Source organism: Lutjanus erythropterus, chromosome 18, assembly GCF_056507025.1.
Source record: "Lutjanus erythropterus isolate fLutEry1 chromosome 18, fLutEry1.hap2, whole genome shotgun sequence".
Lineage (NCBI taxonomy): Eukaryota > Metazoa > Chordata > Actinopteri > Lutjaniformes > Lutjanidae > Lutjanus > Lutjanus erythropterus.
Genome location: NC_139334.1, coordinates 9,872,734 through 9,898,398, shown reverse-complemented (window position 1 = coordinate 9,898,398; position 25,665 = coordinate 9,872,734). Strand labels below are relative to the sequence as shown.

General features: G+C 41.3%; 1 protein-coding gene across 2 annotated transcripts; it reads left to right on the top strand.

Moving 5' to 3' along the window:
* Positions 1-252: 252 nt before the first annotated feature.
* LOC146310630 (zinc finger protein DPF3-like) lies at positions 253-24,097 on the top strand. 2 transcript variants are annotated; one of them, XM_084742717.1, is made up of 11 exons: positions 253-331; positions 9,272-9,432; positions 10,739-10,846; positions 15,172-15,299; positions 16,199-16,294; positions 16,519-16,579; positions 17,839-17,880; positions 18,433-18,573; positions 19,121-19,231; positions 19,366-20,148; positions 21,234-24,097. In XM_084742717.1, the coding sequence occupies exons 1-10, from the start codon at positions 300-302 to the stop codon at positions 19,524-19,526; spliced, it is 1,041 nt and encodes a 346-aa protein (XP_084598843.1). In that variant the 5' UTR covers positions 253-299; the 3' UTR covers positions 19,527-20,148; positions 21,234-24,097. The 2 variants fall into 2 exon arrangements, with proteins under 2 accessions (XP_084598843.1, XP_084598844.1); XM_084742718.1 differs by lacking the exons at positions 19,121-19,231; positions 19,366-20,148; positions 21,234-24,097 and adding an exon at positions 18,680-19,080.
* The last annotated feature ends 1,568 nt before the right edge of the window (positions 24,098-25,665 follow it).

Sequence of the window (25,665 nt, the reverse complement as noted above, 5' to 3'; positions counted from 1 at the left end):
AGAACAAACTACTTGATAATGTAATATATTATACAGATACATTTCATGCATATTTATGCATGTATTGTCCTGGGGACGGGAAAGGCACCGATTCGGTGGAATGGCCCGACAGTGTACAATATAAATACAAGGGAAAACCCTTTAAAATAATTTTGACAGTTTACCCCATAAAACCACGCCCCGTCCGCGTATGCTGCAAATGTATTGGTCCACGAATTCACCCCGCGCTCTGATTGGCCGGTTCCTGTAGGTTTCCCTCAGAACTGCAAGACGCCGATATTGCGTTACATTGTAGCAAAATGGCGGCTGTCATTCAGAATCCACTAAAAGCGTAAGTAATTTAGACATTTAGGAAATTGTGTGAATAATTACTTTGTTGCCAACTTGTACGTTAAAACTGCCTGCTTGTGCATGTGATTCCCAGCCGTGTGCATATGACAGATTAAGCTGTCCAAATTCATTTTGTGTACTTCTTGCATGGCAAAGTAGCCTCGTATAGTTCTTTTTATTCCAACAAGATTTTAACATTTAGTCTTAAACATGTGCGTTAAGGCTGCCTGACATTTTGACTGCACTGGTGGAGCTTTTCCACCACACGGTTACACACTCAACACAAGAGAGTGTCGTCTTTCCTGGGCTGTAAATTTATTTGAAAACTGTCGACAACGTGCCCCTGCGCCGCTCCGAATAATTAAAAGCCGATTTTCTTCGTGCTTGGTTGGGCACAGCGGTGGAATATCATCTGACATACCGAGAGAAGTCGTTTATAGTTGGTGTGAATTGTCGACATGTCAACTTTGGCTCCTCCGAGCGCAGACGTGGTCAGGACCCGGCTGGTGAAGCAAAGGGAGGAGGCATTTTGTATTTGCATGCTTGCTGGCGAAATCGACAAAAGTGACAGCAATTTGAGTCGGCTGTTAGAAATAGACTGTCACTCTGTGCTGAAATAGCCCGTGCATTGGTCATTTTTATCGCTCAACTTCAAAGAAATGCTCCACCTTTTTTTTTTTATTTTCTCCTTTGTTCTTCTCACCAATTCCTTTGGATAACATTTCACTGCAAGTCAGACACAATAACCCCCCCTGCTTGTTGTCATCTAATGCTTTTAAACTAAATAATAATTTAGGCACATTCAGCAGGACGTGACAGCCAGTATTGATGTGTGTTATCATCACCATCATGGCTCGTTTGGGACTGTGGTGGAGGTAGAGCAGATCAGAGCAGGCAGGCAGGCGCTCCACTGTGCCTTTAAGTGGAGGAGTGCTGGAGATTAGCTTGGTCCAGGATCCTGGGCCCATCTGTCAGAGAGATGCTCCGACAGAGAGGAAGTGTTGGGCACAAGCAGGAGAACCATCTGCTCCTCCATAGAGGTACCCTGGCACCTCCGTGGACTGTAATGCACAGGGAGTGGACCGCACAACACCTTGCACATCACCCACACACTGTTGCCATTGTTGTTGTGACATTGTTACTACACCTACTGTAGGAGAGGATGCAGGATGGTGTTTTTCATACCTGTTTACCCACCTTTTTCCATAGTACTTAATTTTGCACGCGTCCTGTTCAGAGATGAGCAACCCCAGACCTGCACAATCATTGCACGATGTTCTGGCTGCTGCAAAATTTCTGTTGAATCTGTATTTATGCGTCAAGTGAGCGTGCTTGCACTTTTTATTCACAGTTTCACCGAGTCCCATAGGGAATTGCCCAATACAGTCACAGCCACCTGAACAAGTCAGTGTGAAACACTTTATGTTAAAGGGATAGTTTGGATTATTTGAAGTGGTGCTGTATTAAGTATTTGTCCATAATCAGTGGTTGGCATGACCCCATTTTGAAGAAGCAGAGAGGCGAACTGGTGTAGGAAGCTAAGCAATGAACTGCTGTGGACGGGATCAGCAGAAAAAAGTATTTTAGCCACCAAAAAGAAAACATTAGTTGAAGTGTAAACTATATTAAAAATATTTCCACTGCTTTATCTTGCTGTCTTTTCTGGTGGGAAGCTGCCATTGTATTGGTCAAATATTGCTCTTTTTCACTCCAGACTCCACTGTCAAAAACAGAAATTTTACCTCACATAACATGGGAGCTGCCTTGATCTGTCAAACAATACAAATACAGACTGGTCAAGGTAGCCACTCCTGTGTTGTGTGAGGTAAAATGACTGATTTTGCTAATGGAGTTTGGCTGGTTTAGAGAGAGCAGTATTTGCCTTACATAACAGTGGTTTCCCATCAGAAGAGGCTGTCTGACATTACAGTAAAGTGGAAAAAATGTTCAAAAAATATAGTGTACGCTTATATTATTTGTTTTGTTTGTTTGTTTTTTAGGTGAAAAAATAGAGCCAGACAAATATATTTGCATATCACATCGGTCTGTATTAGCATATATGTTGTTCGATTTGTGGCAATATCAAAACTTTTTTTAAGAACATTATGTAGGTTGTTTTTATCTTGTAGTTTCATAGATAGCATTTTATGAATATTTTCTGTATCTTAATATCTTTTTTCTATTTGTGTTTTCAAATTTCCAGTTATTTATAATTAATAAAAATACCAATAAAAGTTTACTGTTTCAGTGATCTGATGTCATTTCGGGCAACAAAATTTATTGTGTAACTGTAAATCTTCCTGCCTCCATCACATAATGTTTGATAACCACTGAATTATCAACATTGGGTACAAAAATCCAGTATAATTCGGGCCCTGGCTAAAATAACAGAATCATATCTGCTGACCCTGTCTAGAGCAATACATTGCTTAGCTTCAGTGCTTGCACTCCTCTTTGCTTCACCAAACTAGGGTCATGTTGACCGCCATCTGCTGTATATAATACAGACTATGGATACGTACCTCATACAACCTCACTTCAAATATCAGAAGTAATCCTTCCTTGTAGCCCTTTCCAGTCTCTCATCGTGTCGTGTCTGTGTTTTTCAGGATTATTATTGTAAAGTACATTTCATTATTACCTTTCTTGGACTATTTCCCTCTCTTGTGTCCCCACAAGCTTGAGTGTGTGTCTGCTGTCAAGCTGCCGTTTCATCTCAGAGACGTTTTAGCATTCTGATGTGGAATGTCTCCTTGCTATAAACTGTGCTTAATGAAGTGTTTCAATGTGCTATAATTAGCCTCTGTCTTGGGTTTCTGACTTCATTTCACACGTTTGTCAGATTATAATTAGTCACACTTGACACTAATTGGATGTCGCTCCTGTGGACCAGTTTGACCTTTTTTTTGTATTAAGATGATTCACTTTAGGGAAATGAAATGCTGGTTTGACTTTGTTGAAGAGGTGGTGGAGGATGAAGCTGTGGTGGCGTGCAAGCCTGTGCACGTCCGTGTGTGAGGTCTGTCCCTCCTATGAGCACGGGAGGACAGTAATCTCCAGAATCTGCTGATTAAAAATGGAGTCTGGAATATTTGATTAATAAAGGAGCTCATAAAGCTGCTCATTAAAATTTTAGCCGCAGCTGGAGCTTTCCGCGGGTCGGTCGGACACATCCTCCATCCTTCCCCACTCGTCACTGGTGTTGAGTAGACTTTGAGTGAGTCAGGCCTGCTGTTTATTGGCACTGCAGTGTGGAGGTGTATGGTCTGGTTTTGCTCCTGCCCTCACCCAGACTGTGTTGTTCTGATTGGTGTAATCAGAGGTTGTTGTCAGGATACAGCCACTCTGTAGGCCCTCCTCCTCCTCTTCCTCCTCCTCCTCTCTTGTTATGTGGTGGCTGTAGCTTCCTGTGAAGGAGCAGTGCACCTGCAAATTTGAGAAACCTCCTCCTGAAAAGAGCCTGAAGTTTTTAGATCAGACTTTTGTTTCATATTCTCATTAATTCTTCACAGAAGTTAGATCTCTTGTGTGCTGGGCCATTTTGAAGTAGGCGGTGCTGGAGTTTTTGACATGACTGCACTGCAGATCACTTTTCCTCTGTAAAAGCTGTTCTGCAAACTGAAGTTTGTCGTCAGATATGCAAAATGAGTGTTGACACATGCTCACATTACGGACGCAGCCATGTGACACGGCGAACCGTTGACAGGAACACGCTGATAGCGGAGGCCCCACTGGCCACAAGATTTGCTTTTGTTCCTCGCCCTCGTGCACACACTCACCTTCTCTACTCAACTGGAAGATACTGAAGATGTGTAGCACATACCTCTGGTCTGACGCACCTTTTTAAGCTCTGCAAGGCACACAAGTGTTTGTACTAGTTCAGTTTGATTCAACACACTTTTATCACCTTTTTGGCAGAGCTTGGGTCTCATTTGTTTTATTTTTGTCATTTCATTTCTATCACTTTTGTAGAACTGGATTTGCAGAACTAATTGCTGAGATATGGGAACACATGGAAATTACTGAAAAGTTCAGTGGTGTTACAAATGAGCAGTCAAGCAATCAGATAGTTTGTACACAGGACAGCAGTTTGGCCAGACTGTCTAAATAGATTAGATAAATTAACATAATAGGAAAGCAGAATAATGTATATCTCTGCTGCACAATGTTCTACAGATTGTTTTTGTCCGACTTTCTTCAAATCTTAGCTTTTTTCTTCTGGATTACTTGGTAATTTTACTTAATGTGAATTCAAAAAATTATACATACAGTATGCATCCGGTGATGACAGTTCACAAGTAGACATTGTTTCGTTTTCACAAACCCGAAAAGCTGAGAATCACTGATGGTAACCATTTACTCTAAAACTGAAAGTGAGTGCACTTGAAATGTTGGTAGTAATCCTACATTGCACAAGAAACTGTGTGTGCACCCATTTACAGTAAGTACGGTAGGTCAGAATTGAACTGGGATGCTGGTTTGTAAACTGTGGCAGATGTTTACAACCAATAGTTTGGTTAATAATTTAACTGTTCATTTTCTCTTGATAATCTAAAATAATTCTAATTAAATATATAATTAAAATTAGTGTTATTGCAAGATTTCTCATGTTTTTTTGTTTGTTTGTTTTTTTTACCATGTCTGAGTTCTTTTTAGTGATATTGCTCAGTATTCTCAGCAGTTAATTTGTTGAGTACAAAGTTATCATGACAGATAAGAATGGTGGCCAAAAATTAAGACTGGGTGCAGTACACTTACGGCACATGTGGTACTGGATTTTCTGTGGCTAGTGCCTAGACCAGGAGTAAAAAACTATATATATATATATCTGCCAATATTCCTTATACATTACAAAATATTCAGAATATAATATAATCATCCCTTAAAAGTGGTTAATACTTGTGACAAAGATATGTAATCAAAACAGGATGTTTTTTCAGTTATAGTGCAACAAACTTTATTGTCCAAAATTGTATGCTGCCTGTAAAGCTAACAAATAGACACAATGTGCATTATGTTCTGTTCAAAAAAAAGTTTTTATAAAGGCACATATCAGACAACATATAAGCTGATACTGATATAGACCTATACAGCTCTGGCCAATAATATTGGTCAACTGATCATCAGTAAGGGGATTATTACATTATTATTGCATTATTACTATTACACATTACATTGAAATATCTTCAAATCTTCACTCAGCTTCTAGCACTGACTTAATGTAGAGTGTTATGGCATGTTTAATTCTCAAGTCCTTGATTCCAGCTATGATTCTGTTAATACAGAAACTTTAGGACGCAACCTTAATGCTGCCATCAGTACGTCACTGGCTAACAGCAGGCCCTCATCAGAAAAGGCACTTGGCCACTAGCCATCATTATAAGATACCTGCCAAGTGCCAACGAGCCCCCCTGTAAAACCCTGTACATTGTAGGATAAATCGATAATGTAGTTATTGTGTCAGGCCTACATGTTCCTTGAAACAGGCAAGAGGGGAAAAGTTGAGATTGCTGTTGTAGGGGTGGTGTGTATGTGTCAGTGTGACTGACTCTCTCCTCTCCTGTGGCGTTGGTGGTGTGGGTCTTGTCACTCATTACAAGTGTCAGAAAGATCTCTCACCTAAGCCAGTGCACCTGCTGCTCGGGGCGGCGGGGGCTGTGATGGAGAGCTTGTCGTTGCACAGACAGCCAGCACCCACCACAAGACTTTCACCATTTTTTTTTTTTGCCCTCTCTGACTCCCCTCCAACCCCTGCATGTTTTTACTTGAGACAGATCTCTTGGTTTGTTCACCTCGAGTAATCTCAGGAGCATTTGGCTCTTGAGCATGCACTCGTGGCTGACTTTAGGGAGCGTTTACAGCTGGTGTGCTTTTAGTAAACTGATATGTCACGCTGCGTCTCATTGGAGCTGTGCGTTGGGTATCAAGGAATGGCAGTGAAGCCAACAGGTTAGTTTGACGCCAGGGTATTTACTGTACACCCAGCCTACATATGGAATAGATCTGAGAAATCCAAATTATACATATTGTTACACAGCTGTGTGTCATTATTTTTTATGAGCTAAATATTTATCCTTGATCAAGCTACTGGTGAAGATGTCAAACCTCTGAACTTGCAGCTTTTATGGCCAATCTGTTTCGAGTATATCCCTGTGTGATTCCTCTTGTAAAAATTCCTGCATCTTTAAAGGGTGAGAAAGAGCTGGCACATGTCAGAAATCGGTGTTTTCTTGGCTTGGTATACACTGAGAAACACTTGTGACATCTTTGCAAGGCAGACAGTAGTAGCAATATGATTATGAACTGCAACAAACCCACAATCTTGGTATGATTGTAACACCAGGAAAGAAAAACAAAGTCCCACAGTTATTAGTCATGATCTGCTTGTTAGCTTTCACCTTCGTTTCTCACCGTTATGCCTTTTTGAACCCCCCTGTCTTGTTGTTTTTATTCCTCTCTTTGTCTTTCTCACACCTTTCCACCCCTGCACTCGCTCTGTACCTGCGACTGTTTACTCTTCACAGTCACACCGACACGAAGCCTCTCTTTTCCCAGAAGTCTCTCTCTCTCACACACACACACGCGCACACAAACACATACACACACTGTGGCTTTGTGTGAACCGCAGAGCAGTGGGCTTTGTGCGGGACAGCATTCCTAACACGGCTGTTCATGTGTTTGGATGTCGTCTCCATCGAGGGGGTAAAGGGGGTAAAGATGGAAGTGAAGACAAATCGGCCTCCTCCTCTTCTAGTTTAAGATTCCAGGCTCGACTCGCAGCCCCGCAGCTCATTAGTTTCACTTCAAAATGGCCGTCTTCCTAATGTTGTAATTGAGAACACGTGGAGGAACTTCATTATGGAGATGTTCATACCGCTGTAGCAGAACCAGTAGCTGTTATTTGCCCTGTTGAACCTGTGATATAACAGCAGACTTTGGAAATCACATACAAAGTACCTTGTCGTGATTTCAGAGTTGCTGCATTTGCCCCCATCTTTGATATAGTCAAATTAGAACCTGCCCTTGTGCTAGGCGCTCTGCTGAGATTAATTAAGTAGGCTAATTACCATACCAGGCGTGTGGCAGCGATTGAGGGCTTGAATGTGAAATATCCTCCCCCATTTCACTCTGAATATTAACATTGAAACCCTGAGGGACTGCCAAAATCTCAGTGGTGCTAAGAAAAGTGGAACTAAAGTGTGAGAGGAGTCTTAGCTGCTCACTACTTCACATCAGACCCCAGATTCTATCATGTTGTGATAAATGAAACTCCTTCATAGACAAAGAGCCCACAGAGGTAATAATATGTTTAAAGGGAGTGTTTAGATTACTTGATGTGGGTCTGAATGAGGTGCTGATCAATAGTCAGTGTGTTAGCTATAGTAGGTGGCGAACGACATACCCTCTGTTAGGAGAAGCAGAGCGGAGAACCAACATAGAAGCTAAGCGGTGTACTGCTGTGGACAGGGTCAGTGGCAAAATGTATTTCAGCCACCTAAAAAAGTCAGTATCAGTAAGGTGTATTCTATATTTAGAATATTTTCACTTTTTTACCTTGCTGTCAGACAGCTTTTTCTGATGGGAAACCATAGTTCTATAAGCCAAATATCGATCTCTTCAAACCAACCAGAGTCCATTGGCAACAACATTAATTTACCTCCCTGAACACCAAGTTGCTTGTCTACCACTGCCTCCATCTGGTAGTTTGTTTTGTTTTTTTTTAGTTTGTCTTATTATGTGACTTAAGTATTATAATATACATTGGTTTTTTTTAAAGCTACAACAAGAAACTTTTTTTTTAATTCATTTTGGAGGCCCATGTGGACCAAAGTGGTTGTTACCACCATAATAACCACAAAATGTAGTGTCAAAAATCAATTTTTTTGGGTGCCCTGGCGGCTCAGTTGGTAGGTTGCATGCCCCATATACAGAGGCTAAGAGTCCTTAGCAGTCGCCCTGGGTTTGATTCCAGCTTGTGGCCCTGTGCCGCATGTCTTCCCCCTTCTCTCTCCCCCCATTTCCTGGCTGTCTCCTGGCTGTCCTATGAAATAAATGCTAAAGAAGCTCAAAAAGCAATTATTAAAATTAAATTAATACATAAAATTTTCTATATAAAAATCTCCTGCTTCTTTTTAGCTAATGTACTACGCACTGCAACTTTGGCTGTGAAAATACAAACACAGAGTTGTTTCATCTGATTTCACGGAAAATCTAACCTGGTGGCAGGCATTAAGAAAAACTAAACAGAAATGGTCAGTCTTCTTGCAGATGTTCTTATTTGCTTATGTAGGTCATATAGCGGCATTAGTATTAAACTGAGACTGTTTTATAACCAGTTAACTACTTCCTGTAGTAGCTCTAAGTGGCTAAAATACCTTCTGTTGTTCACACTGTCCACAGAATTAAGTTGCTTCTGTGCTGGTACTCCTCTCTGCATCTCTAAACTGGGGATGTACGGCCCCCCCATCTACTCTAGATAATACACTGACTAAAGATAAGTACCTAAATTAAACCTCTTTAAAATAATCTGAAATATCCCTTTAACTTCAGGAGTGGGAGCAGCAGAGTCATAACTGGGTTGCATTGTTTTTTTTTTCCCCACAAATTCTTCCCGATGGCAGGCTGGAAGCGAAGAGGGAAGCTCAGCTGTCAGTTTGAGACTTGCGTTGAGCAGCGCTGATAAGAAGTTTGAGCAGACGTTAACAGCATTATGTGGGTTGAGGAGAGTTTCTCAGGGACTTGCATACAAATCTTGTAGCTGCTTCAGTTTACTGATTTAATGATGTGTAGCCAGCAGAGCAACAGGCCATTATAGAAGCACTCATACATGATAAAAGGGCTCATCTCCATATCAGAGATCCTGCAAATATAATCACATCACAGCTCAGCTGTGTCAACCACATCAGCCAGTGTCACTGACCTGACATTACCCCACCCGCAGGTTGGGCGACCAGTTCTATAAGGAGGCCATTGAGCAGTGCCGCAGCTACAATGCCCGCCTGTGTGCTGAACGCAGCGTCCGCCTGCCATTCCTGGACTCACAAACTGGCGTGGCCCAGAACAACTGCTACATCTGGATGGAGCGACACCACCGCAGCCCTGGTGGGCAAACAGACACACACACACACACACACACACACACACACACACACACACACACACACACACACACACACACACACACACAAAGAATGTTTTATGTTCAGAGTTAAGAGTCTTTTTGGTCCATTAAGCCTCTGAAAATTATGTCTGTCTACATTATCTAAAGCTGTTAACTAACATCATAAATCAGGATTGTTTTCATTATTGATTAATCTTTTTATTGCCTTGTTTGGGTTAATTAATCTTAAACAGGGCATTTTAAACTAAGAATAGCAGCAAGAAACTGCAACCAGCAAATATTTGGCATTTTTAGCCACATGGATGGCAGTGGCAGTCTGTCAGTCAGGTGCTCCACCACTGCGGTCCAGACTGGTTTGCCATGAAAGTTTTTGCAGACATTCATGGACCCCAGAGGATAAATCCCATTATCTTCTTTAGTTACTTTAGTTAGCACCACCAGCAGGCCAAAGTTTTTTACTGTCTTGGCACAAAATGCTGAACAAACATTCAGTCTTCAGATTAGGACTGAATGTTTTTGAAAAACTATGTAGGTGTGATTATTTTCATTGATGTTGCAACTGCAATATGATTTGTGGTAGTAGAGGGAATGATCTGAAAGACCTAATTCAGAATATGTATGTTTACATGACCCATATCAAATTCTTAATATTGTCATATTATGATAAATTATGGAAAACAAGTGTGCATGTAAACATCATTGTGAGCCTGCTAGCAAGTGGACATTAGCATGTAGCTCAAAGCACCATTGTACATTTATTTTTTTCCAACATCACTATCAGGTGTCAGTAGAGCTGGACATTGGACTGACATAACCTATCCAGAGATTTTTATGAATATGTATGGAAATATGTAATAATACAATTTCAAGCCCATTGCCTATCATTATAGCACCAATTAATTAGTAATTAAACAGTTAAAGTACAAATGTATCCAGCAGACTCAGTATTTTTTTTTTTTTTATCTGCAACTGTACATCTAATTCATAGATGTGCAGCTTTAGCCAAATCATTAAGCCCTGCTAAAGTAACACGATAGAGTCTGAAACTTAGTGAACTAGTAACAGTTGGCTAACTCAACATGTCCTTAGTTTGGAGATATTTTAGTCTCAAAGCACAGGGGGGAAAACACAGAAAAGTAAGATGTCCACTTGTAATGTTTTAGGATATCAGTGTCAGAATCAAATCGCAACTAAAAAAAGACAATAGGTGTACCTCTATTCTTTTTATTATCAATGTGTTTTAGCTGACACTTTCTTGCTGGCATGTTTACCACTATTATTGTCCAGGGGTCGCAGCGGGGCAGATGTACACATACCCCGCCCGCTGCTGGAGGAAGAAGAGACGGCTGCACAACACCACAGATCCTCGTCTGGGCATCTACGGCCTCCAGCTCGGTAAGACCCCGCGGCTTCTTCTTCTCCTCAAACCACCTGCCCGTCGCTTTCCGCTCCTCTCAGTCCCCCCCCCACCACCACCACCACCCACTCCCCACCCCCACCCCCACCCGTCTCCCACCCACCTCCACCACCTCCTTCAGCTCATGTGATTACTGGTGATGATCTGGAATAATCTGGCTAAAAGCATATCGCTCTGTCTCAGCGCAGCGAGCAGAACAGACTGCCAGTCATTTTTCAGAGGATGAAATGTGGCTGTGTTCACCCCGGCTGGTAAACTTGTTTTGTGAGAAGTAGAACATGTAATTAGATTTACCGCTGCTGGGAGCAGCGAGACAGAGTTCGGCCACTGAAGACAGTATTTAATAAATGTTATGGAATAGAGTTTGGCCTTCTCTGGCTGCCACTCCAAACAGCTCACTCAACGCATTTACCTTCTCCTCGATCTTATTTTCTCCTCACCACCTCCCTTGCTGATGGGTTTTGTCTCTATCTCTCTGGCAAGTCTTTCATCTCTCCATCTCTCCCCGGCTAGTCTGCCCACAGTCTGTGTGTGTGTGTGTGTGTGTGTGTGTGTGTGTTTTTGTCACCAGTCTTCCTGAGCTCAAGTAACTGGTCCATTCTGTGCCTAGGGCTTGCATACCCAACGGGATGTTACCCTACCCTCAGGAATGAACATGACAAAAGAGGGATTCTCACACAGAAACATGATGTTACATCTTTCACTTTCTAGTAGTTTCTGTAAAAGGCTGTAAGAAATCCATTGTGTTTGGATAAAATGTTCATGATCATGGTCCCTACCATTCAAATTAGGGCTGTTGCAATATACCAGTATTGACAATAACCATGATGTTTAAAATAAATAAATATTGATATTGGAGTTGGACCAATACTGGATTTTTGGGGTTGATGCTGAGACAAATATAAAGGAGTGAAAATATTTCAATATTTCAATATTTATACAGAATATAGAATATATACATTAAATTAGCTGCAGCGACCACCAAAATGCTGGTAAAATATGCAAGTTACTGGTAGATTTGTGTAAATTTTGTATATTCACTATTGGCTGGTGGATGAAAAAGTTTTGCACCCTGTATAAACACACATTTTTGCAATGAGCCCTCAAATGTGGTTATCAAACATTTGTGACAAAGTTACATCACAGTGGAGGCAGGATATTTTACAGTTTGGTAATAGCCTAAACATTAATGGAGAAATCTATAATATGTTTACTGCAATAAATCATAAAATGACCACAATATGTCACCAGAGAGTTGAAATGTTGAAATACTTGCTTCTCTTACAACAACACAACAGCCCTTGAAATTTCTCTTCTGGTCTGTAACTTATGTTTTTGTTTGCCTCTTAGAGTTCTGAATTAGTGTCTGTTTATTGGTCGTAAGAAGTTATTACTAATCTTTTAGGAGTAGATATTTATAGCGGTTAAACTGAGCAAAATGTTAATGGAGCCTGATAGACATTGTGGCAGGCAGTCACTGAACTCAAACTCCAGAGTGTGTATGACTGGAGCAGTGGGCTTTTGTTTTCAGGATAATGGGCTTAACTCCACCAGTGCCACCCACACACCCACACACACACCCTTTTCACTATCCATTAAGTCTAACTGCACTTTTTGTACAGATATGGTGACAGATTCTCTATGTACCTCCCCACACTTGTATTTTGAGTGTGATTCATTTGCCAAAAAAAGAGACAAAATGTCCAATCAACAAAGTTAAAGATGAATTTGGCTGGTATTTCTTTGTTTTAAATTTTCTATAGATATCGTGATAATATCATTATTCTGAATTCTTTTGGCCACAATAATCATGTAGTGAAAATCTGATATTGTGACAGTCATAGTTCAGATTTAATTTCCGCAGTACATGGTGAAGGACAAATGTTTTGGAAGTTGAGACTGTCAAAAAGAAGAACAGGCCCTGGAAAGAGAAAGCAAGATGGAGTGATAGCACATGAACCAAGCCTTTGTTTCCCAAACACATCCCATTGTCGCCTATTGTTTTCCACTGAGCTCGCGCTTGCTAAGACCCCGCCGCCACCACCCTGCTGTCCCTTCCCTTCTCCAGCAACAGTGGACTGTATGTGCTGCTGTCTGCGCGTACCCGGCAGAGGGGGAAACGTACCCTGATTTAACCTGGCGTCTCTTATACAGAGCACGTTGTGCAGCTGGCCAGAGGTGGCCGGCACAGGGCAGCAGAGTCTGTCTCGCTGCCTCGGCTCGCTGTCTAACTGATGGTGTGCTGGAGTCTGGGGCTGCATGCAGAATCAGCTCCCTGCTGCAGGCTGCTGCCGGCTCTATTTTTAGCCCCCCAGCTCCCATGGGTTGGGAGGGAGGGAGGGAGGGAGGGGGAGGGGTGGGTGGTGGTGGTGGGGGGGTCTGTCTCGTCGCGGAGAGTTGAAAGTCAACGTGTGCAGACACAATGGTGAGGGGCTGCCGCCGCCGCCGCATGGTGGAGAGGCCCATTTTAGAGGAGCGTGCTGTATCTGCTCCTCACGCCTACCTCCTGTATCTGCCTCTCACCTATGCAGTCTTCTGTTGCTTCAGCTCTTCATGTTCAATACTCTGCAAAAGTCTCTCCAGTGGGCGCAGTGGAAACGATGGAGGACTCATAGAAAGCTGGAGTCAGGGGGCTTTGAAGTGTGTCCTCTTTTCAAACATCCACAGAGCAAGTGGACGACCATGAAGCAGTCTGTGTAGAGGAGATTGTGTAAATAAGATGTGCAGATCCGAGCGACTGTCGAAGCTTTTGTTTGCTCTGCTTTGTCTGCTCAACCTGCCCGCCTCCTACACTGTTTGTTTAGATCTCGAGCTCGCTGTAGGAGGAGATATCTGCATGATGCGTTCAGGTTAACGTGATAAGCCACTTAACTACATTGTACCTCGGAGATTCCTGTGGACAGAGTCAGCCCAGTGTCTGCACATAGCAGCGTTATTGAGAGCTCACCAGTGACAATGCATTCTTTCACGATGAAAATATGTACATTTTTTCATTTCAGTCATATAGTGCTGTGAAAATAGTTGTGATGACACATGCTGTTGCAGACACAAAAAAAGACAGCCGCTATAAAAAACAAATGCTCAAGCAATTTACCACATGCTTTTATTAGGTCTGTGAGTAGAGAGAAGAGACATAATGGAAATGTGCTGATAGAAGCTGCTCACAGAGGTCACAGATTGTAGCTCTGATGCTTCTTGTCACAATAACAGCTCTTGATGGAGATGCAGGGAGCTGTAACACACTGCAGCTCATTCATCATTAGCAGTATACAGGCTCCATTGCTTCAAATATACACCTGTGGAAGTTTTTATCTAAAGTGAACAACAGACATGTGTTTGTATGAGCTTTTAAAGGGACAGTTTATCCCAAAATAAAATATTTCTCCTCCCACTTGTAGTGCTATTTATCCATCTAGGTTGTTTTAATGCAAGTTGCAGTGTTTTGAGGATCGTGTTTACATCCCACACTATCATGAGCACAAGCCTCTTATCCATGAGTAGATGCATGCTTCAATCTGTGCGCTGATACGGTTGCTGTTCTGTAGAAAGAAGTACTTCCCTCATAAAGCTCCTCACAACAAGGTCTGTGGATTATCTTAAGTAACCAGGTCACAATTTCTGGAAAGAGACATTGTGGTTGAGTAGGGATGCACCAGTGACCGGAATTATCCGTTTTTCAGCTTGATAGGCCATGACCAGTGATATCATATTCTGTACTGGTCAAATTTACATGCATTCTCTGCACGATGGTTCACACAGACAGTCACACACAGCCATATTCAATGGTGCTGGTCACAGCCACACACGCTAGCATGTTGTAGATTTTAAAAGGAGGAGTGATAGTTTCCAATATCAGGCCAAAGAGAAGAGACACGAGTCTACAAAGAGACAGAGCAACTGAGCAGCTGATGGTGCTGCTAAATAACAGTAACTAACATTAACAGTTCCAAAAAATCTGTGTGTATTCTGTCAGTTATAGAAAATCAGAATCAGCTAAAACTGGTATCGACACGTCAGAGTTTTGAAAAACTGGAAATCGGGATTGGCCAAGAAAATTGCAATCAGTGCCTCTCTACTGTTGAGTCTGACTTACATTTTTGTCTTAAGAGAAGGAAGACATCTCTACAGCTGATATCTTCAGAACTCAGCAGCTCACACCAAAACCATCTAGATGGCTAAAAATCAATATATGTAAGAGAAAGAAATATGTACTTTTGATTTTGGGTTGAACTCTCCATTTAAAGTAATTAACACTGAGCTGGTATTTTTGAGTATTTATCCCGTGTTGTCTGTTTCTGTGCAGACGGCGGCCTCATGTCCAAGGACGCCTTGCCCACCCAGAGCACCACGCTGGAGGCTCTGCTGCGAGGAGAGGGTCTAGACAGGAGGAACAACTCTAAGAACGATGAGGAGAGTCTGCTGGAGATCCAGGTGACTTCACTCAGAGAGATGTTTAACACTCACTGTGTGTGTGTGTGTGTGTGTGTGTGTGTGTGTGTGTGTGTGTGTGTGTGTGTGTGTGTGTGTGTGTGTGTGTGTCTGTGTGTGTGTGTCTGTGTCTGTGTGCGTGCGTGCATGCGTCCATGCGCGTTTCCTCGGGTTAAGAGCGTCAGCCAAACGTTTAAAATGTAAATGTTCAGCGATATCACTCAAATGACTGAGGGCCCTGGCACCAAGAGTGAAGTGTTGCACCCCAACTGGTTGTCACGGCAACTTGCCAAGTTTTTCCAGCTGACCTGCAGGGCTCGTTAGCTGACTGCTGCCTCACTGAGACGTTTCTGGACAAGCAGACTCATTTAACTTTGAATTCCCATGTACTGATTATTATATATGGCAATAATAATAAATAATGGCCAAATAATGATGTGATAAAAATGAGGACAAATGCCAAACATCAATGTAACTTCAGTAGCTCTATTAGTTGTGCTGAGCTCTGTTGTCAAAAACAGTCATATCTCAACATCACACATTCCACTAAATGTACATGTGGGCACATGTATGTTTACAGGAAGAGAGGGCTTTGAACAAAATTTATCATCCCTTTTCCCGAGACAGTCTGCTTTTTCTTCAGAAATTTGTGGTCCTGGTTCAAAACACTGAAATAAACAAATGTTCTCCAGTCCTTTTAAGGAGCTGTATTATCTGTAAGCTCAAATACATGTTTCTGCAACAACGGAACGTACACAACATCTGTCAAAAGCTGCCAGATTGCGTTGAACTAAAAATTGATTTTTCTTTCCTCTGTGCTGTCGCTGCTCAGTGCGTTTTCAGCAGGCTCCTACTTTAATCAAAGTGTTGAACTGTTTTTCCTCTGTTTATTTCTGTCTCAGAGGGTTCTGGAGGCAGACGCAGCAGAAGACGCTTTCAATGATGATGACGACTTTGAGGTGGACACTCCCAGGAGAAGACATCGGGGCAAAGGAAGAGTAAGTGATCAAAGGGACAGTAGTCAGGGCAAATAAATTCACTTTATTTATCAGCAGTTTCTTAAACAGTAAACATTAAACTCAGTGTGATTTGTTTTGCGTAGGCAGTGGTTAAACTGTACACACTTCAAGATGCAAAAGTCATGCAGCAGCTTGTGCGTGTTGGAAGGCTGTGGGCGCAGATGTAACTGCAGATACCAACACTATCTGGATGTTTTCCTCAGGGTCGGGGTTCAGGCCGCAGGAGGGCAGATATGGACGATGACAAGCCATACGTCTGTGACAGTAAGTAGAGATGAAACATGATGTATAAAATAGAGTGTAGGAAGATGTGATTCACCACACCTCTTGATATCCTTCACTGATCAATTGAGTGGGACAGTATACTGGATGTTTATCTTATGTGAGGGCCTGTGTCCAAATGCATTTTTTTCTTCTTTTTTTCAATTATTCCTGTTGAGGAGAGAGCGTCTGTGGCAGGAGGTGGCCGCCTAGAGAAAAGGCGCAAGTGCTGCGCCTTTTTTGTGTGGCCACTCCAAGTTGTTCTAGTTGCACATCGCAAACCTTTCAGAAAGCTGCTGGTGTTGTCACCATTGTTTTATTTTTTCAGGCAACCAATCACAGGAGAGTAATAGTCAAAAAAATGGAGGAGAGTTTGCATTTGTGTTTTTTCTTTTTTCTGATGAGCGCCGGAGAGCTGAGACTCAACTCATGTCTGTGCAAGAGTTCAGAGAGAAAGATTTTTTCAAGTCTAGTTTCTAGTTTCTCTCTTGTGTTGCTGTTTGTACTTTTAGGTATCTACATTATTTTACTGTCTCATGTTCGCTTTCAGCCAGATAGGAGTCATGTTAAATTACTGTTGATTAAAACTCATTTCCTGATTTTGCAGCTTCATAATAAGAAAAAGTATGATTTTCTTTGCTTTTTTTTATTGCACAGATGCTTTATTCCAGCTTTTCGCAGCACTCTGCCACCACCTGTCTGCCAGAAAAAAAAAAAAAAAAAATTATGTGGACACAGGCCCTAAGACAATACACTAATTCTGTGTATCTAATTGACTGTATCACAGACCTACTTTGTCGTTTCCTTGTATTAATGTAGTTCTCCATCCAAATGCAGTTCCTTTTAATTTGATCTAACAGGATAGTTTCTTGTCCATTTGCTAAAAATCAGTAAAACATACAAAATAGGTATTTAAGCATTTTTGCTCAAGAATCTGATTTAAATGAGGCTCATTGTCTGACTTGTCCTTGTCTTATGCATTAGCTTCATAATGTAAATATGCATCAAGAAGTTATTACAAAAAAGTGTTGGAGCCTCTGTTGTCAGACAGTCGACTCGTCGTAACTCAATCTGCAACACAGTTTGTTTGAGGTGGAACCACAAGATGAAACAAGGTGAACGAGTGTCACTGTAGCCTCCAGTATTCCTGTACATGCAAGTTGCATGTGGAAAATCCAGCTCGGGGGTATTGGATTTTACTCTGTTGTGACTCTTCTCAACTCATGCTGTTTTCCCTTTGCTCTGCATCTTCTCTGTTTCAGACAGATACAAACAAAAGCAGAACTCAAAATCTTCGACCTCAGGTATCTTGACTTGTTGACAGTAGCTTTTTAAGGATATTTGTTTTGATAGATTGTTGAGTGTTTGTGTTGCAAGTGCTGTGATTATTGATTTAGCCCCTATATTATCTTACTTTTCTCAAGCTGAAAAGTGCCCTCGGTGCTGTGAAACTGAGACGTGGTTATTATGTTGTCTGTGTGTTTTGTTTGACTGACTCTTGTAATCAGACCCTAAAGTGCTCCGTTTTTTCCATTTTGGACTCAGAAGTGGAATAGGTAGCTCCATTAAACACCATCAGTCCTGTTTATTTTTCTGATTGATTGATATCACTTTGCATTCTGCTCTATAATTTCTAGACATTAACAGCTCAGCAGTGACTGGGTTTGTGTTTGACTGTTTATTTGTGAAGATCACATTGCAATCAAAGCATATTGAAGCCTTCATTCTAAACAAGTGTTCACAAAAGTTAAACAAAGATAAGAAATCCTGCTTTTAGAAACAGTGTCCTGCCTAAAAGTGTTTTTTTTATGCAGTCAGTTAGAGTAGTATTACTGAACATGTGCCGTCTGTTGCAGTCTGTGCGAAGCGCTACAGGAATCGTACGGGACTAAGCTACCACTACACCCATTCCCACCTGGCAGAAGAGGAAAGAGCTGGAGAGAGGAGCTCTGTGGCATCCAGATCCCCCTCTGCACCACAGACTGACAGACACAAACGTAAGAAGTCAAACTGCTGCACTTCTAATATATCATCATATATCATAGCATTTGGCTTCATTTAACAAACCATCTCGTACCATAACATAACAGCTTGTCTTATCAGATAATTCCACTCAGATGTCATGCACAAAAAGTTGCCACTTTTGGCAATGCTTTGCGTTCTTCCGCATGGCACGGGTAGCGGCAGGAAATTTGCATGAAAACAACACAAACAAACATGGAGGAGAGTGAACATAATTCCAAACGGAAGAAGGACTTTGACCAGCCCAGAAGACAGAATGAGGAGCTTGTACCTAAAAGGGGCTCCTTCTGTGTCATGAACATGGTTTGGTTATGAAATGTCTGTGTCTGTCTCTCAAAATGTATAAATAAACAGGCCTTTCCGTGTTGTCATTTTATCTAAACTGTTTATTTATTGAATCTACAAAAAATGTGCTGTATCAAGATATGTAATGTATTCTGAACATGAAATTGCAATACTCAGGGTAAAATCAACTGTTCCTCAAAATTTGTTGTTTCTCTTTCTTTTGAAATGTCCTTGTAGGTCCAAAAGGTCCAGGTGGGACCAGCGTTCCCAACAACTACTGTAATAAATGCCAGGGCGTGAAGAAAACGGGTAAATCGGGGCCTCCCTACCCCACCTGCCGATGCACAAGTGAGTCCACGTACACCAAAGTGTATAGATGCAGTTTTGAATGTACGATGGGAAGAAATGGATGCTCCCTCCTCCCAGTGATTCTTCTAACTCTAAGGTGCTCTTGCTTTCTACTTTCCTATCCTGTGTTCCAGCTGACTGTGGAGAAGAGAAGGAAGACGGGACTTTTACTGGAGCGGAGGAGCTGTTTGGCACCACGTCGGAGAGCGACACTTCTACCTTCCATGGTTTTGAGGACGACGATCTGGAAGAGCCCGCCACAAACGGCAATGGAATACCCAACCGACACAGATAGAGAGGACCTTTTAGATTTGAAGAAATGATTTTTTTTTTTATATGGATTAACCTCTGGCAAAAATCTGCTGCTTCTTTTTCAATGTTTTTTGTTTGCAGAAAGCACAAAGTGATCATTTCAGGACAGAAATGCAAGTGGTATTTTATCTACTGAACATTGTTGAATAATTTATGAACACTTTTTTTATATATAAATATATATATTAACTTTTAAGGCAATGAACAACTGTCAGTGTTTCTTGACAAGGAACTTTGTCTCCATGCAAAACAGAAGATGTTTTTGGAGTGTTTTTTCCCCCTCACTGGAGCAGAAGGAGCGTAAACGTTATGAACAAAAACACTGGAGAAATTTGAACAATTGACAAATTTAAAGGCATAAATGATACAGCACGTTTGGGAGCTGATTGAATGTCATTGCAGACCCATACTTGAGCTACTGGATGTTTTTGAATCAGTAGTCGCTGTGACTATGAAGCTCTCTTCTTCTGCTTTAACTCTGGATTAAACTTGTCTGAAAATGAAGGAACCAATGAAAGGACTGCCACAGGCTACTGGAAATGTTTGGAGATGAAGAAACCTATAAATATAGTCTTTACAGATACATGAGACTAAATAAATGAAAGGTAAGAAACGGGTTTTTTGAGTTATAAAACTGGTATTATTAAATTACTGTGGTAGTTTTTTTTTGTGATGGAAGCATGAAGTCAGTCAAACAGATTCAGCTTTGCAAATCATTGTAACAAGAACAGGAATCAAACATTAATCTGGGTTTTAGCCATGCTAACTGCTCTTGGGAAGGCTATGTTTGTCTGTAGTCCAGAATAAATGATCACTTTTTTCAATTTATTTAACTAGTGGATGGATCCAACTATCCCTCCTGTTAAATAGAATATTGTCAACTTACAGCAGGTCAGCTTATTAGTGCAATTTAAGGTTCAAAGAAATTAATAAAAAAATTATGCACAAAAGCTATCACTATAAATTTACTTAAATCTCAGGAAATCTAAAAACCTACAGTGGCCCTGATACACTTTTGTACCATTTCCGTTTGTCTAATAATTACCAGCAAATTAGCTGCAAAACTGACATTCCCATCAGCCTTAGCTGTACTTTGTGTTAAGTGTTAGTTATCAAATTTTACCATGCTTACATGGTAAACTAAGATGGTGAACATGGTAAAGGTTATTCCTGTCATACTTGTGAGCATGTTAACATTGTCATTGTGAGCATGTTAGCATTCCTTCATTAGCAGAACACCTCTGTCACAGCACTCATACGGCCTCATAGGGGGCCTAGCAGTGTTAGAAGAAGTTGGCCTCTGGAAGAAAGGCTTTTGAAAGTCAGGTGATGTAGTATAAAGAGCAACAAAGTCCCAGTAGTGACCAGGATGTGGTGGATAAATGGATCAAACACAGGACTTTCACCTAGGAGACCAGGGTTCTTGTCCTGTGTGAAGCACTTTTACACTTGAATCATTTTGAGTTTTGTTTTGTTGTTGTTAGTTTCAGTTCTCTGTTGCTGCTGGTTGGTAGGTTAGGTTTAGGAAAAGATCATGGTTAGGGTTAAAAGAGACCATTCTGCAAGAACACTTTCTGATGGAAAGCTCTAACGGCCAGCTGGTCCCATGTGTGCTGTTAGCATGACTGCAGACTCTTGTTCAGACATATAATGTGTGAGTCTAACCCATGTTGTCTGTGTTGTACTGTAGGAGCACTCAGCACATTGGCATGTTGCCCAGTGAAGAAGAGGATTTAACTCTCAAAAACTAATGAGCCTTCATGTCCCTCCTGAATCTGGGCTTAAAATAACTGAAATGGATGAACAGACGTCCAGCACGTCTACAGGCCATGTGGTTTAATTGAAGCAACTGCTCCCTTGACAATATGTATCGATCCCTTCTGAACATTTGAAATGTGAGTAGATCCAGCTTCGTTTCATCCTTTCTGCACTGTGCTGGAGCTCCACTGAACTATGGGAACACTAAAGGCCAGCCAGGCCTTTCTGGACTGTTTGTGCCCCAACGGGTGCATTTGGGGCCCCTCGCGGCCCAGCTTGCCCACTCCTGCTCTGTGACTGTGTGTCTGCTGTGTGATCCGATGTGACACTAAGACGTCATTATCCTCATCACTGTGCCAGCCTGCCGCTCTGCACTGGAAACCAGCTCTGACAGCCATGACCCTCCAACCTGATTGGACCAGTGACCCCCTGACCCCCAGCCATAGAGATGGTGCTCAAATCCACCACTATTACATGCAGACCTCTGGACTACTGTATTAATACTCTTGACATGGACGCAAAGGTTTTATCTTTCTGCTTCTGTCCCTCTGTCTGTTTTTGCTCTCTACTTCCCAGGCCTCTCTGACTCGAATGCGTCACAGTAATTTAGTAATTTTTTTGCATCTTTTCTCTGTTGTATAATATTTCTATGTTTTGAACTCTTTAAAGTTTAATTAGTATGACTTCTTGGGTTTGTTCAGACTGTATTGATACCTCTGTCCTGATCAGGTGCACAATAGCCACAACTACTCAGGCATCTTTCATTTCCTCTGCTGTTGATTGTTCAGCCACGCAGCCCTGATTCATGTGATTGTATTCAGTTGGCACGGAGGGACAATAACGCCACACAAGGATCCCATTATAATCAACTCCTGCAAGGGATTTTGGGATACTGCAGTCTCATGCTATAGGAAAACATTGCAATAACAAGGTTCAACTTCTGTCTGGTCTCTGCTGATTTTTGCCTGGCATCAAACTCGCCATGTAAAACCTCTCTATTTTCTGTTACAACCCTGATTCCAAAAAAGTTGGGACGCTGTGTAAGAGGTAAACAAAAACAGAATGCAATGATTTCCAAATCCTTCTCAACCTGTATTCAATTGAAAACATTGATTTTAGTAAATATACACTCATTTCATGGTTGGAACTGAAACATATGCTGCCATCCAGACATCACTGCAAGATATCGCTGCTTATTTCAGCAAGACAATGCCATGACACACTCTGCATGCGTGGTTTCGAAATAAAAGAGTGGGGTTACTAGACTAGCCTGCTGGCAGTCCAGACCTGCCTGGAAAGTTGGGACATCGGCGTGTTTACCACTGTGTTACATCACCTTTTCTTTTAACGACACCCAGTAAGGATTTGGGAACTGAGGACACTAATTGTTGAAGTTTTGAAAGTGAAATTCTGTCTTGCTTGATGTACGATTTCAGGTGCTCAACAGTCTGTAGTCTCCATTGTCGTATTTTGCCCTTCTCAATGTGCTTCACATTTGCAATGGTAGAAAAGTCTGGACTGCAGACAGGCCAGAACCGGTAATCGAACTCTTCTACTACAAAGCCATGCTGTGTTGTAACACATGCAGAATTGGTATTGTTTTGCAGAAATAAGCAGGAACATCCCTGAAAAATACCTCTGGACGGCAGCATATGATTCTACAAAATCTGTATGTATCACTTTATTGGAGACATCAAATTCAGAACAAGTGTATATATCAAAAAATAAAAATAATTAAGTTTATCAGCTTAAACATTAAATATCTTGTATTTGTACTGTACTCAGTTGAATATAGGTCGAGAGGGATTTCAAATCATTGCATTCTGTTTTTATAGGCTTATCTTTTCTCAGCTTCCCAACTTTTTTATGTAATTAGGGTTGTAGAAACAGTGAGAATCATCTCAGATGCATTTAAAAACAATATTGTCGCTAGAGAGACATAACTCTGCTCAGATACTTAGTGAGAAGTGAGAACTGTACCTGTGACATTTCCGTTGAGTGCTTTAGAGGGCCTAATTGCTTTATGGCATTTAGAAGGTGCTTGAAGTCCTGTATCAAAAAGCCTTTTAGGTCCATAGGTTGCACAAACTGTAAGATGTCTTTGTCCTTCCATGTGATTACTCAGTATCGCTGCAAAGTAATACTAGCCGCTCCGTTTTTTGAAGCTAACCATTAATCCTATGTGTCTGGTATGACTTGTGCTTGTACATTCACACCATATTTCTTCACTTCCCTCAGGGACCCTTCCACACAGCAGTTTATCTCCTCTGGACAAAGAATGGATCTGAGACTTCTCAATTATCTTGTCTTCTTCTCTTGTATCAGTTATATGGCGTTTCCACAGTAAAATGGGTCGTTGTGTCTCTTTTTTATCTTCCAAAGTCATGCCAGTAAGTGAAAGCATGTGTCATCAGTCATAAACCTGCTTAATGTTACCTTCCTACCGTATACGAACAGGCCTAGTGTGGTGCAGTTCTGAACAAAAGGAGAAGCTCCTAAATGCAAAAGTCAGTGATGTCCGCTTCGAATTGTGTCACCAATCATTTAATAGCCTGTATACCTCGTCAAAGACACAGCAATAGGCCCTGGTACTCTCTTGTCAAGCCTGCCGGGGGTGGAGAGGGAGGATCGGGGTGGGAACGGAGCCAAGAGGAGATGAAATGGACACGACTGGGCGTTTGTTTCATCTTCAGCTGTAAATACGAAGTCGAAATGGAGAGAATGAAGAAGTCTTTGTTTGTTAAACTATTTTTATTGTTCTGAAAAAAAAAATAAAGAATGAATGGTACTTCTTGATGCTGTTTTTTTTTCTCTCTCTCTCTCTGAGAATGACCACAGGTCGTTTTTGAAAAGGCAGCTGATAAGCAGAAGAATCCCAGACTGGATCAATAGGTCAGAGTGACCCTCAGACTCTGTGAGGAGCAGACGAAGAGGGGAAGAAAATCAGCACTGGAGTTAGTGAGAGCAGTGGTAGCTCTGGACTCTAAATAGGAACAGGACAACAAAAAGAAGCTCCAGCACAGGGAGCTCTTATTGATCGGTAGGTGCTACTTGAGAAATCACTAGTAAGTTGGTGGAACTGAATATGAGCAATAATAGAGTCTGCCTGCAGTGAGGAATATTTCTTATCAGCAGCAGTGTATGGGCTCTAAATGTTAACTCCAGGTATAAAATAGAAAGGTTTGGTGTCTTAACCCTCTATGGTACCATGTTGCCCTCAGGCAACAAACCCATTTTTGCCCTGTCACATCTCCACAATGCATCCCTTTAAATGATGCGATACTTTAAAAAAGAGGTAAAACCATAGGGAACCATTAACAATGCTTTAATTTGTCACATGACCTCCAGGAAGCGATTTTGAAACCCTTCTTGGCGGGCTTTTTCTAAGGAGACAGCTCTGCTATCTTGCTGCAAAAAAAAGACTCTCAAAAAGTTATTTTTTGTCCCTTTTCCACCTGGAAAAAAATGTCTTCACACTAATAGGTGAGTAAACTTTAAGTTTTGATAGTTTCATGCAACTTATTTACTAATTTAATAGTGGAAACTTGTTCAAATGCAGCTGTTGCCCTGAGGCAACAATGTGCCATCATGGAAAGTTGCAATGTTGCCTGCAACAGTGAACCATTATGGAATCACTATAGCAAACACAACGCTGACCACTGGCCTATTTGGGTGGAGAAAAAGGGCAGATGCAGATACCCTGGATGTAAGGGTAGAGTGAAATCACAGTGCACAAAATGTGTCACCTGCCTGTGCTTCACTCCTGAAAAAAACTGCTTCATGGAGTTCCATTAGCACTGAGCAGCAACACCACAAGTGATGGCAACACATGTCAGGAAAGACACGGGGGACTGACACAAAACATGCACTGAAATGAAGCAGTGATGATCAAACACTGGAATTTGTTGTTTTTGTTTTTCAAATGGTTATGGTAATGGTTATCTTTGTTGATTTAAGTAGTTTAAAGTTTAATACTTTACACATTTATTTCAATGGGTTGTTCCTAAATGGTACAATGTTGCCTACAGGCAACATTTAGCCAAGAAACTTTTTAAATTCTTTTTAAAATTCTTTTTAATTTAAAATTTAAAATGAATTGTGACTTCTTGATGTTATTGAATATTTTTGCATATGTTTATGAAATAAACAATGTTCAAATTGGAAAAGGAACGTTCTTTTTCACTTATGCACCATTATGGTACAATGTTGCCTACAGGCAACGAACCCCAAAAACTTCCAAAAATAAAAATAAAAATAAAATTTCTTCAGATTATGTTTATTTAGTCTATTTTGAGATATAAAAACACATTTCCCTCACTGGCATCATAATGTGTACCATAGAGGGATATGACCATACATACATA

Coding starts and splice junctions, on each gene's coding strand:
- LOC146310630 (XM_084742717.1), top strand. CDS start 300: ATGGCGGCTGTCATTCAGAATCCACTAAAAGC. Junction 10,847..15,171: donor CATCTACGGCCTCCAGCTCG/GTAAGACCCCGC, acceptor GTTTCTGTGCAG/ACGGCGGCCTCATGTCCAAG. Junction 18,574..19,120: donor ACAGACTGACAGACACAAAC/GTAAGAAGTCAA, acceptor ATGTCCTTGTAG/GTCCAAAAGGTCCAGGTGGG.